The following is a 13,560-nucleotide window of genomic DNA, read 5'->3' on the forward strand; positions in this document are numbered from 1 at the left end:
TAGTTCCCAGGTTTCTTTGAGGGTAGCCATGTGCGGACTTGGAAAATTCTCTGGGGCAGAAAACATGTTCCTTTGCAAAGGTCCTTTCACATTGTTGGGCCTGTGTGTATATAACTTAAGCAGTTTCTCCCTAGCCGCTCACCTATTGAAAGCATAGGAGTTCTGTTGGTGACCCAGAAACAGAAAAGAGAAGAGTTTAAATCCAGCAGGAACCCTCAAAGATGAAACACTTTTTGGCAAAACGTCGCACCTGTAAACTCTGAGGATTTCTCTGGCTTTTGAAGAACCTGATGATTATTATTCAATTCAGTGATGAATGTATATAAAGTAGCTCTTATGCACAAAGTATTGACTTTTTAAATGTTTACATGGATGTTGACTGATGCTTCGTAGAGAAATATATTCAGAACCCATTGTCTGCATACATATATATTAAATATATATATATATTTAAGCATATTGCACTATTGCATGTGTAACCTGCCGCCTTCAACTGTTTTAATCATTGAGAATGACCGAAGCTCTTAAAATGTGCCTTTGGGTAACGTGGAAAACAGGGGCTTCGGTTCCTGAGTTCTTGTTCCCCTGTGATCCTGAACATGTATAGAGGACAAATATGCTCAATTTTTGGGCATTTTGTGGAAATACTGTACATTATTAAAAAACAAAAGATTTTTGTACAAATTTATAGAAATAAATGTAACCAAGAAAAAAAAAGTTGGCTTTTTGCTTGTTCACTGTGCCTTGTTCCAGATGTGTTTGGTGCTACGTGTAAAAATTGTGCCATTATTTTTAAAAAACCCAAAACATTTCCTGTGAAGCACCTCAAAGCAATTGAAAAATAAACCCACCGACATTGAAAACAGGCATAAAACAATTTCATATATGAGGACCATTTCAATTCCAATAAAAAGACTTATTTTTATGGGACCGCCTCTCCTGGTCTGCCCCGCAGAGGACCTTAAGGTCCATGAATAACCATAGTTTAGAGGTCCCTGGACCTAAGGAAGTCAATTATCCTCCACCAGGGCCAGGGCTGGTGGAATGCTCTGTCCCATGAGACCAGGGCCCTGCAGGATTTAACCTCCTTCTGCAGGGCCTGTAAGACAGAGCTATTCCGCCTGGCTTTCAATTTGAACTTAGCCTGATCTTTTATTCCCCTTCCTTCCCTCCCCTCCCCTTTTTATGAAGATTACCCGCTCTGGGATCCCACAGCTAATTCTCCCCTGGTCTCCTCGCTGGCCCAAATAGGACTACGGTAATTTAACCAGCTAGGCCTGGTGATCATCTAATGCTTATTGGATGGATTTCCCCCCTAAATTGATTTTTGAATTCTGAATTTGTTGTTATTCATGTTTTATATTGTATTTTATGCTGTTTTTTGTTGCATCAATTAAGTGTTTTAAATTTGTTGTTAGCAGCCCTGAGCCCGGTTTTCTGAACCGGGAAGGGCGGGGTATAAATAAAAATTTATCATTATTATTAGGCTTGTTGGAAAAGGAAAGGCAATAGAGAGAGGGCCTGACTGCATCAGAAGGGAAGTGCTGCAGTGTTAAGGCAATTTATGGCATCATGTGGAATGTGTCGGATTCAAGCCTTAATCAGGAGAAACTGGCCATTCTCCAAGCACCCAGCTTGATCTCCGGTTGACCTCCCTGTCTGCATTCCCGGTGGGATACAGGCTAGGTCGTGATCAGCGATCCTTCTCAGCGTGAGAAGGACACACCACTCTTCCCTGCTCCCCCCCCCCCCAGGGAGGGGAAAGAGATAGACAGAAATGTATTTACATGTCTTTATTTCTGTCCTTGCAGCGTTACAGAAAACACGTCTGCTCTCCTCAAACTCCAACAGCCGAGAGACTAAAACTCCTCCTTCTGTACTTCCTGTACAGCTCATATTACACTCTGAGCTAATTCCGGTGCTCCGCACTGTGATTAGACTGTCCCTTTGTTTCCCATGGAACAGTCCCAACATTCCCATTATGTTTTGCTTCCAAGCTAGCTGCAGCTCGCTGCCGCATTGCTTCTATATCGTAACAGAATGGCCCTTCCAAGAAGATTGTTTTTCCAGGATAAGAAGGGAAGATGTGCCTGCTGGATCCAGCTACTGGCCCACCCAGCCCTGTTCTCACAGTGGCCAACCAGAAGCCCCAGCGAGAAGCCCACGGGCATGACCTGAGTGCAGAAGCAGACCTCCACCCCGTGCAGCTGTTCTTCAGAAGCATGGTGCCTCTGTTTGGAGGCAGAACTTAACCATCACGGGCAAATAGGCATTGATAGCGTTCTCCACGAATTCGTCTTGTCCCCTTTTGAGGTCATCCGAGCTGCAATCGATCGATCGATTCTATTTCTATGCCGCTTTTTATTCCGATAAATCCCAAAGTTGCTTACAAACAAAAGATAAAACATAACGGAACATCACAAATACAGTGGATGATCGGGTTGCGAACGCGATCTGTGTGGGATGCACGTTCGCAACTCGCAGCATTCGCAACCCACAGTAGCGTGTCTGCACACGCGCAGATTGTGATTTGGTGCTTCTGCGCATGCGCGACCTCTGAAACCCGGAAGTAACCCTTTCCGGTACTTCCAGGTTTCGCAGCGTCCTTAACCTGAAAAAAAGCAACCTGAAGTGTCTGAGGTATGACTGTACGGTGGTACCTCAGGTTACATACGCTTCAGGTTACAGACTCTGCCAACCCAGAAATAGTGCTTCAGGTTAAGAACTTTGCTTCAGAATGAGAACAGAAATCGTGCTCTGGCGGCAGCAGGAGGCCCCTGTTAAGTTGTGGGCGAACATATCAGATGACAGAGCAATTCTTCCAAAGCAGCTCTTTATTTGTAAGCTGGAACAGAACTAACTGAGGAGCTCAGTCAGCCTGCTTATATAGAGCTCCAGAACAATTGTTGCAACTTTCTAAAACTATCCAATCACAGGACGTCACTTTTCGATCCTTCATTTGCATACAAACTATCCAATCACTGAACGTCACTTTCGATCCTTCATTTGCATAACTATCTACAGTATCCCCCTGCTCAGTACATCAGTACATAACAGCCCCATTAGCTAAAGTGGTGCTTTAGGTTAAGAACAGTTTCAGGTTAAGAACGGACCTCCGGAACGAATTAAGTATGTAACCAAAGGTACCACTGTACAGCACAAATGGTACAGAATGCTTAACACATCATCGGTAAAACAATCCCAAATCCCCAATAAAACAATTACCATTTATGTAACACTATTAACAAAGCAACTGAAAAATAAGTTAAACATCACAGTTACACCAAAAATCGTAGGAAACACAAAGCACAACAGCATTCATATCTATGAAACAACATTAACAAAATAGCAACAAGACAAAGCCTTGTTGAATTTGTACAGGTGCTCTCCCCTCCGTCATGACTCATAAACTTTCATTCTATTCAACGCATCAAAATACACCTGCGCATCACCCTCTTGGCAGCAACTCCCTCCTGAAGGATCCTTGCGATGGAGGTGGTCAGCGCAAAGACGCTCAAACACGCTCAAACACGGCTTTTTATTCAGATCAGCGTGCAGCTGAGGGAGAAGAGACTGCAAATGTGTTGGCCTGGGGAGCTCACTGTGACTTAGTAAAGGTAAAGGGACCCCTGACCATTAGGTCCAGTCGTGACCAACTCTGGGGATGCAGCGCTCATCTCGCTTTACTGGCTGAGGGAGCCGGCATACAGCTTCCGGGTCATGTGGCCAGCATGACTACGCCGCTTCTGGCGAACCAGATCAGCGCACGTAAACGCTGTTTACCTTCCCACTGGAGCGGTACCTATTTATCTACTTGCACTTTGAGGTGCTTTCAAACTGCTAGGTTGGCAGGAACAGGGACCGAGCAACAGGAGCTCACCCCGTCACAGGGATTCGAACCGCCGACCTTCTGATCGGCAAGTCCTAGGCTCTGTGGTTTAACCCACAGCGCCACCCCTGTCCCTAATTTAGTAGAAGGAGCTAAAACTGAGATGCGTTTGCACTGAAGAAGACAGCTTCTTAAATAAGAGATGCAACACAGTATAAGCAAGTGCTGCCCTCAGGCGGCTTGCTCCGTGCAATGCCACAACAGGAACTTTTATTCATTCATTTGTTTTACATATCAGTAAGGCCAAGAAAAGGTTTTCTGGGCCCTTCAATAGCATATTTATTACAGCACATACCAGGGGTCAGCAAACTTTCTCAGCAGGGGGCCGGTCCACTGTCCCTCAGGCCTTGTGGGGGACCGGACTATATTTTGAAAAAATAATAACGAATTCCTATGCCCCACAAATCACCCAGAGATGCATTTTAAATAAAAGGACACATTGTACTCGTGTAAAAACACGCTGACTGTCCACGGGCCGGATTTAGAAGGCGATAGGGCTGGATTCGGCCCCCGGGCCTTAGTTTGCCTACCCATGACATAAACCTTTGCTGACTTTGGTCTGCTTTTTCTAAGCATGTGCCAATGAAAACTGGCTGCGCTGTCAGAAATTTATATTCCATACACGGGACAGGGAGTTTTTCGGTCTGATAGCCACATTCCCTTCCACGTAATCTTACAGGGGCCACACTGGAGTGGCGGCTCCAGAGGCAAAAGTGGGCAAGCCATGAGCATTCATTTTAGCTTTTTAATATTAGAGTAAAACGGTAAAAAGGTAAAGTCCAGTCAAAGGCGACTATGGGGTTGCGGCGCTCATCACGCTTTCAGGCCGAGGGAGCTGATGTTTGTCCACTGACAGCTTTCTAGGTCGTGTGGCCAGCAGGACTAAACCTGGAACAAGTGAACACCATGATGGAAACCATAGCGTACGGAAATGCTGTTTACCTTCCTGTCAAAGCGGTACCTATTTACTTGCACCAGCGTGCTTTCAAACTGCTAGGTTGGCAGGAGCTGGGACAGAGCAACAGAAGCTCACCCTGTTGCAGGGATTCAAACCGCCGACCTTCTGATCAGCAAAACCCAACAGGCTCAGTGGTTTAGACCACAGCACCACTCTAGGTGGGTCATTATTATGGTATGGGCAAGATGGCGGGGTGGGAGCAGGAATGGGAGTCCGGAGGAAGCCAAGGGTCCGAAGGACAGCGAGTCGGGAATCAAGAAGCCAAGGGCCCGAGGGTCAGGAAACCAGGAGTTAAGAAGTCAAACGCAGCAAGGTGGGAAACATGTTGCTGTGGCAAAGAGCCAAAGAGATATGCTGACCTTATATCCTTTCCTGGGTGCTGTGAGATACCAATCGGCCTCACCTGTGTGGCCACGCCTTGCCTCTTCAGAATAAACTTAAGAAAGCCCCAGTCCTGCGAAGCCCTACTGGTCACAGGGCCCGGCTCCTGCACGCACTCCTGACACAGCCTCCTCGTCACAAGCACATGATCTCCGCCAAAGAAGTTCAACAATTCTGGCTCCCCCCGAAAAGCTGAACAACTTTGGCTCCCTCCCCAAATAAATATGAGGGGCAGATGGGGCTTGTCCACCTGGGAAGGGAGCCCATCTAGGAGACGGAAAGCTCTGATCCTAAACCACCTCTGCCCTGCTTGCCCCCCCCCAAGTTTTTTTTTGCTTGGCTGCAGCGCATCCTTCAACTCTGATCATACCTCTGGCTTGTCTGGATGGCGCATAGGGATGAGTGTGTAGGATCCATCCAACTGTCCGAAGGTAAAATGTACACGTGTGTCATTTTTGCCTTTGGCAAAGTCCATTGCTGCTATGTGGCCCCTGGATGATTGACCAGAAAGGAATGCAGTCCTCAGGCTGAAAAAGGTTCTGCACACCTGTTGTAGAAGATGCTGGCACATGAACCATTAACCTTGGAGCATTCCTCTTGGGCTGGGAGAGACAAGGATGTGCCAAAGTCCTCAGCATACATGGAGCCAGGATGCCGAAGGACAACATCATACCTCCAGAGAAATGCAGCTATGGCCTTATTATTCCCTGACCTTATCCACCCCCTTCCGCCAGCCGCAACAGGCAGTAGAGCCGACAGGTAAATTTCCAGCTGAAGCTAATGGTGGGTTTTATTAGGTAGGTGAGGGAATGTACCGTACTTTTTGCCCTATAGGACACACTTTTCCCCCTCCAAAAATGAAGGGGAAATGTGTGTGCGTCCTATGGGGTGAATGCAGGCTTTCGCTGAAGCCTGGAGAGTGAGAGGGGTCAGTGCGCACCGACCCCTCTCGCTCTCCAGGCTTCAGGAGTTCCCGCCGGGCTCTCAAGGCTTGCGGATAGCAGCCTGTTCTGGGGTCTGGGGTCGGGGGAAGCTCGGGCTTCCCCCGCCCCAGCCCTGCGCCTGGGGGGGGGAATAATTTTTTTTCTTTATCCCCCCCCCAAATCTAGGTGCGCCCTATGAGCCGGTGCGCCCTATAGGGCGAAAAATACGGTAATTAACTGTATTTTATCCCCCTGCAGACAAACGTGTGTGGGAGCAAGAGAAAAGCGCCTGCAAGCCTTTTGCAGAGCGCAGGGCTTTTGCAGACAGCAAGTGGCTTCCTTGCTAGGAGTATTGTGCTGAATCCCTCGCATGAACCCAGAAGACATAAGCCTGCTAAGCTCTTACTCTCAGATGCTTGGAAGCCAAGTGATTAATGTGAACAAAAGACGTGAAAACAGACGAGCGCTGCTTGTTTCGACCTCCAGAGCACAAAATGGCTTGCCCTCCCAGCCCCAGTTGCTTTGACTGCAGGTGCAGGATTCCACCGAAGGAGGAAAGAGCTGCTACGCTCATGCCTTGCTTGGGTTTGCTGCTGTGGGAAACAAGATAGCGCTGTAGATGGGCTTCCGGGCCAGTCCGCCAGATCTCCTCTTATGAAGGGCGGTTGCGGCTCTTATACACCCAGGCTGGATGCCAGACACATCAAAGAAGCGTTTCGGTTAATCTAAGGTTACCAGATTTTTTTCAATGAATCTGGGGACACTTTTCAACTTCCTAATAAATAGATGGATTTTGTCAGGGGGCTGATTTGTAAATCCAAGGACTATCCCCGGGAAACAGGGAAGTCTGGCCACCTTAGGTTAATCGTATTGCAAACTTTGTAGGAGAAACCAGGTTGGCAAAAACTGAATTCCACAGCGCCGCCTGGTGTCACAGTGTTAGAATGCATAAACAATGCATATAAAGTGATTTTTCTTCGTCCATGTAGCTGACACAGCCTCCTAAGGTTTGAACAGCAGTCTGAAAGGGAGTGGGAGACCAAGAGCCTGTTTACCCCATAGAGCTCCATACTGAATACGGCTTCCCTGTTGCATAACTGTCTGTCAAGCAGCATGTAAAAGGGGCACAGGGAACACATGCCCCATTTTTTCAGGGCCCTCCTAGGAGGCCAAGCTGGAAAACAGGAACATGTCACGACGGCTACATGGAAACTTCAGCTTCAGTCCCTGCCCATTAAAAACACATTGAAACATTAAAAACACATTGCAGAACATTGGTGATAAAAAACATAATTAAAAAGCATGCTGACAAACCCGCTAAGTGTCCCAATTTTCCAGGGACAATCCTGGATTTACAGAAGCCATCCTGGTTTCTGATTTCATCCCAGAATGTCCCGCTTTTCCTTAGGACGTCCCTATTTTCACTGGAGAAACGTTGGATGGTATGGAGTTATGCAATCTTTGAGCCAAGGAGAAAAGTAACTATACAATTTTTAGAAGACATCTGAAGACTGCCCTGTCTAGAGGGTTTCTTTTTTGGAAAAAAATGTTTAATGTTTGATTATGCTTTTATATATGTTGGACGCTGCCCAGAGTGGCTGGGGCAACCGAATCAGATCGTAGGGATATAAATAATAAAATTATGGTTGTGGTTATGATTATGGAATAGGACATCCCTATTTTCATCGGATACATTTTGGAGGGTATATACTGACAGACAGCCTAAATAAAATAGTCACCATAATACCAGTCACCACCCACTCCCTTTTATATGCATAAATAAAGAAATGTGGTACTGATAAAGAAATGTGGTACTGTATAATAATAACACAGGCAAATAATATTTATTGGCATCATTTTTAAACCCACAATTTATAAGGGGAGCTCCCTTTAAGAAGAAAAGATGTTATTGCCCTAGCGCAATGCATTGTGGGCCATAGCATCCCTAAGGCCTTCCTCATTTGTTGCTATGGAGACGGCCTCCCTGCCCTGCTTTTGTCACGTGACAAAACATAGAGCACGTGATGCATCTTTCCCCGCCCCTCCTATTCCATTCCCCCCCCCCTCACCCCAGTCCGGAACGCGGTTGGCTTAACCGTCTTTCACCACGTACCCCCGCCGTCCTATCGCGAATGGCTTCTTAAGCCTTCGGTGCCGCCCCTTTCCGAGCCCGCCGACCAATGAGCTTCGGGCTCTGACTTCGCGGCTCTCAGGGCTTTTTGACAGAGGCGGCGTTTCCCCCCTTTCAAAGCCCCGCATACAAACAGCGGCGTCGCGGACGTCGGCTTGGATCGACGTTGCTGCGGGCCAATGAGAGCGCGGCGTGGCGAGCCGGAGCCCCTCCCCTCCTCGCGCTTGAGCCAATCGGCGGGCGGCGTGCCTCCGTCGGCGTCTTCCTCCGCGGTTCCCTTCTCGCCGAGCGGTGCGGGGCAGGAACATGGCTCCGTGAGGGAGCGAGCTGTCGGTCTCGGGCGGTTGAGGAGGCCGGTGAGGCGTCGGCGACCGTTCCTCCCCCCCCACGCCGTCATCGTTAACCCTTCTGTGCCCGACGGTGGCGGTGAGGACCCTGAGGGAGGGGGCTCAATGCGCAGGCGCGAAGGCCGCTCCCGCCGGGACGCCCCCTGCGCCCCGCCAGAATGAGCCAGACAGCCGCCGTCCTCCCCCCGCCGGGCCCGACCTCCCGCGCCCTGCATGCCGAGCTGCCCTCTCAGCAGGTGGGTCGCCGCGTGGGGTGGGGGGGAGGGAAGAGGGGGGTTGCGTGTCCCGCCCCCCTTCATGGCATGTGCACCGGGCAGGAAGAGGTTAATGGGCTCCGGTTTGGGGAGAAGGGCTTAGCAGCCTTGCAAGTAAGCTGGCGAGAGCGACTCGCCCGCACGGAAAGCCAAGGCTGGCTGGCTTCAGTCGGCAGAGCAGGAAAGTCTTCATCCCACAGCCACGGGTTCAAATCCCGCTTTGGGCAAGAGGTTCCTGCATTGCAGGGGTTTGGGGCTAGATGGCCCTCGGGATCCCTTCCAACTCTTGCAAATCTAGTGGTCCCAAGTACTAAATTAGGGGTCAGCAAAGGTTTTCAGCAGGGGGCCGGTCCACTGTCCCTCAGACCTTGTGGGGGCTGGACTATATTTTGAAGGGGGGGAAATGAACGAATCCCTATGCTCCACAAATCACCCAGAGAAGCATTTTAAATAAAAGGACACATTCTACTCATGTAAAAACACGCTGATTCCTGGACTGTCCACGGGCCGGATTTAGAAGGAGATTGGGCCAGATTCAGCCCTTGGGCCTTAGTTTGCCTACCCATGTGCAGTGGTACCTCGGGTTACATACACTTCAGGTTACAGACTCTGCTAACCCAGAAATAGTGCTTCAGGTTAAGAACTTTGCTTCAGGTTGAGAACAGAAATCGGGCTCCGGCGGCACGGCAGCAGTGGGAGGCCCCATTAGCTAAAGTGGTGCTTCAGGTTCAGAACAGTTTCAGGTTAAGAACGGACCTCCGGAACGAATTAAGTACTTAACCCGAGGTACCACTGTAGTAAATGGTGTGCAGCCCTTCCGTTGGAGATTAGTTTGTAGGGTGAAGAAAATAAGGCTGGTATGAATGGAGGCTGCACTTGCACCACACATTTGTTGATACTGCTTCTGCTAACTTCTTTGCAGTCATAAAAGCCTCCCAGACTGGTTTTCAACAATCAGAAATAAGGTGATTCCTATCCTAAGGCTTGCAATCTAAAAGAGAACACGAAAAGGAAAGCATTTAGAAGTGGAGGACCGGGGCGGGAAGTAAACGTAAAGTGTTCTCTATGACAAGGGGAGATGAAGCAAATTATATATGAAATCATTGTCTATGTATCCCTCCCACCCCAGCTTCTGAAACACTGGGCAAAAATAGGGGCGGGGTGTATTTTTGCATGCAGAAGTACCCAGTTTAAACCCATGGCATCTCCCGGAGAGCTGCTGCCAGTCAGTGTGGACAACTAGATGGACCCAATGGTCTGACTTGGTATGAGGAAGCTTCCTATCTTCATGCAGGGCTTCTTTGAATGACAGGGTATTTGTTATTAAATACCTTATGATTGTATTTTGCCTCTCAATAGGTGGTTTGTTATGAAAATGCCATTCGTCTGGATGATGCATGTTCTTTTACCATGCTGCTGTGCCTCCCTCCTTCAAGTGGAACATTTTTTTCTTAACCAAAATTACCTGATTATAAAGGAAATGAGAGGAGAGCCATTTTTCTCTCCCTTTACTCTAACATTCTTCCTCCTCCCTCTTGTTTACTTGACGGATGGTTTTGTGAAGATCTTGTTGATGTGACTTGTGTGGTACTGTGAAGCTTGTTTGGAAAGGGACACGGAGCTTAAGCAAATCTGCAGTTCTTCTGTTTGATGGCTTACCTAAATATAGCATAGTGTGTTTGTAGCTTCAAAGCTCAGCTACTTTCAGCTATCTTTTTGAAGTTCTGCTTCAATCAATGGTGGAAGGGCTCGGCGATCAGTGCAGTTTCTCAACACCGTCCTCTTGACATGTATTCAGTTGGCAGACTAAAGATATCTTTTTTCCATTCTGTTGTTTGGAACATGCTTTGTGAAATAGAATCTGCCACCTGGTGCCTTCATGCATGCTTTGAGAATGCATGTGTACCATTAAAAGTTTGCCAAGAGAGGAAGTACCGGTAGATACATGGTACCTCAGGTTACAGATGCTTCAGGTTACAGATTCTGCTAACCCAGAAATAGTACCTCGGGTTAAGAACTTTGCTTCAGGATGAGAACAGAAATCGTGTGGCGGCAGCAGGAGGCCCCATTAACTAAAGTGATACCTCAGGTTAAGAACAGTTTCATGTTAAGAACGGACCTCCAGAACGAATTAAGTTCTTAACCTGAGGTACCACTGTACTGGTCAACTTGCTCTATGATTAATCCCACTTTCCTCCCTTACCTACTCCACAGTTGCAAGGATTTCATTTAAAGCTTGGGTGAGGAACCTGTTCCTCTCTAGGTTTTTTCAGCCCTGGCCAGTGTTACATTGGTAAGGAGTGATGGAAGTTGCAGTCCAGTAACATCTGAAGGGCCCTGAGTTCCCTATCCCTGATTTAAAGGATTAGGCAGAGTCTCTGCTTTAAAGTCTGGCAAGTCAGGTGTATGTTAGCTGCTTGGGTTTTGCTTTCAGATGCAGCACCTCTAGTATCTCCCTGACCATTGCTTATTATTTATGAGCTCTATTTCTGTGGCAGTCGGTCTCGAGTGACAATGGAGTTCACCTCTGGGGGTGAAACCACCAAAGCAGCACCAAAGTTAGTTCCCTGCAAGCCTGGGCAGTATGTATGGAGGTCCTGGTCTGCCCAGATGACAAAGCCTACCTTGCTGATGTGGTCCAGAGCAGAGCAAGACGTTTGGCGTCAGCGAAACGTTGGGCCTCCTTCTGGCGCCATCCAACTGTCTTAGGGGCTTCACTCTGGATTTGTGTAGGGTTTACTCCTTAGCCTTTTATTCTTCTGAAGATAACCTGCAAGGCAGCTAGCAGAGGATTAGGATAATAGTTTTCCTGCTTCTAGATAAGCTACCTTCCCAGGTTGACGAACCCCAGCTACCACTTTCTTGACCCACTATTGGCCTTGTCTTCTCAGTTTGTTGGAGCCTGTCTTCACGTGCAGGGGAAGTCTCAAACTCACTGAAAGTTTGAGACCCATTGGCTTACCCTCACTTGGTTTAGCAGTCGAAGCCGTTTGTTGGGTGTGGCCACTGTCACATTCTGGCAGCTTCTAGGAGCCACAGGTGTGAGCTGAGTGCTGGGTGGAGGGACCAAAGGTGGACAAGCCACCCCAGAAGGAGCCCAACATGTCCCCCACCAGTGGCACTACCCCTCCCTTAACACCCCACTCAATAGCTGCTTGGTTAATACAGTGGTGCCCCGCAAGACGAATGCCTCGCAAGACGGAAAACTCGCTAGACAAAAGAGTTTTCCGTTTTGGAGGTGCTTCGCAAAACGAATTTCCTATGGGCTTGCTTCGCAAGACGACAATGTCTTGCGAATTCCTGCTGGTTTCCCCCCCCTTTCCCCCCCTTTTTCTAAGCCGCTTATCAGCTGATCCGATCAGCAGATAAGCCGCTAATAGCGCTAATCCGCTAATCCGTCAATGGGCTTGCTTCGCAAGACAAAAAAACCGCTAGACGAAGAGAATTATCACAGAACGGATTCTTTTCGTCTTGCGAGGCACCACTGTATCTAGTTCTAACGATTAAGAACAAGCTGGAATTTCTGGGGCAGGAAATAGTTATAAACAGCATAAAGAATCGAGAATAACAGAACGTCCCCAATTAGCCATTAGCATATTAACCTTGATGCTCACTTGGATTACATTTTGTTTACACTGCCAAGCAACAAACATTATTATAAGCAGTGAAGCATTAAATGTGTCTTTATATTAAAATGAATGTAAACTTCTGAATCTTAGGAGGTAATGAGGTTCTTACAGATCTTTGTTTTCCTATTGGCTGTGACTAGGGAGCCTAGTGGAACAAATCATCCCTATAGCCGGAATTCCCCTTGGAAGGATTTCAGTAAAAATGTTGGGAGCAGTCACGCTGCTGTCAGTTGATCTCTCAGAAGTTGCAGAGCTGCTATCGGATGCTTGTTTGACAGATGTCATGCATTTCTACTTAAAAACAACCCATTCCACGGTTGCTTTCTCTTAGTTCTGGTTGAAGTGATCACAAGTCTTTGCCATCAAATGTAGCCTGAGCACAAGATGGATCTCTAAGGTTTGTTCACACATTCATCTTCACGTGTGGTAGCCATGCTATAATCAGCCAGCCCATGCTAACGTGGTTCTGAGAACGCTTAAGACTCCTACATTTTATGCTCTGCTGTACAAACTGAACACAAGTACTTATACAGTAATTGCAACACCACTATACTACGCACAACGCTGAGATATGCTGACTTCAAAGGCAGATACAACAGTGTAAATATTTGAGATCTTTATCAGCTGCAACTATGGACCATGAGTAGTTCTTGCACTCAAGCAAGTTAGCTTTCTGCACTGCCTCAACATTTCAAACTGATATCTGAAAGGGAAAGTATTGCCTGTTTTGTAAAAACCAGTACAGGTAATGGGAAAGAGAATACTGCTTGCATTAGAGCCACTTACCTTTGGTTTTTGTTTTCCCCCCAGTTGTGGATGGAACATGGTTTCTTGCATGTGGCAATGGATTTCATGTCCTTAGTATCTGTGGGGATTACATGACTGTCTATTATAGAACTAGACATCTCTAAATTGATGTAGGCATAACTTTTGTGATTTTCTGCAGATATTGTTGTGGCTAGTCAAGGATTGCAAAATCCTTTGGCATAGGCGTTCTATTCTTGCAGTCAGCAGGTTGGAGCAGGACTAACTGTGATTGTCTGCTTAA

At 47.5% G+C, this 13,560-nt stretch overlaps 1 protein-coding gene and 1 long non-coding RNA gene across 2 annotated transcripts in view; one reads left to right on the plus strand and one right to left on the minus strand.

Moving 5' to 3' along the window:
* The window catches only part of LOC309530625, a 419,691-nt gene that overhangs the window by 2,446 nt on the left and 403,685 nt on the right, over nt 1–13,560 (minus strand). The window lies entirely within an intron of this gene.
* Nucleotides 8,538–13,560, plus strand: part of UVRAG (UV radiation resistance associated) — a 90,424-nt gene continuing 85,401 nt past the window's right edge. Inside the window, exon 1 of the mRNA XM_082219296.1 lies at nt 8,538–8,865. Within this exon, the coding sequence (XP_082075422.1) occupies nt 8,788–8,865 (78 nt within the window). The 5' untranslated portion in view covers nt 8,538–8,787. The remainder of the gene's footprint in view (nt 8,866–13,560) is intronic.

This window comes from Podarcis vaucheri (assembly GCF_965113315.1).
Source record: "Podarcis vaucheri genome assembly, chromosome: 4".
In the NCBI taxonomy this organism is placed as follows: Eukaryota; Metazoa; Chordata; class Lepidosauria; order Squamata; family Lacertidae; genus Podarcis; species Podarcis vaucheri.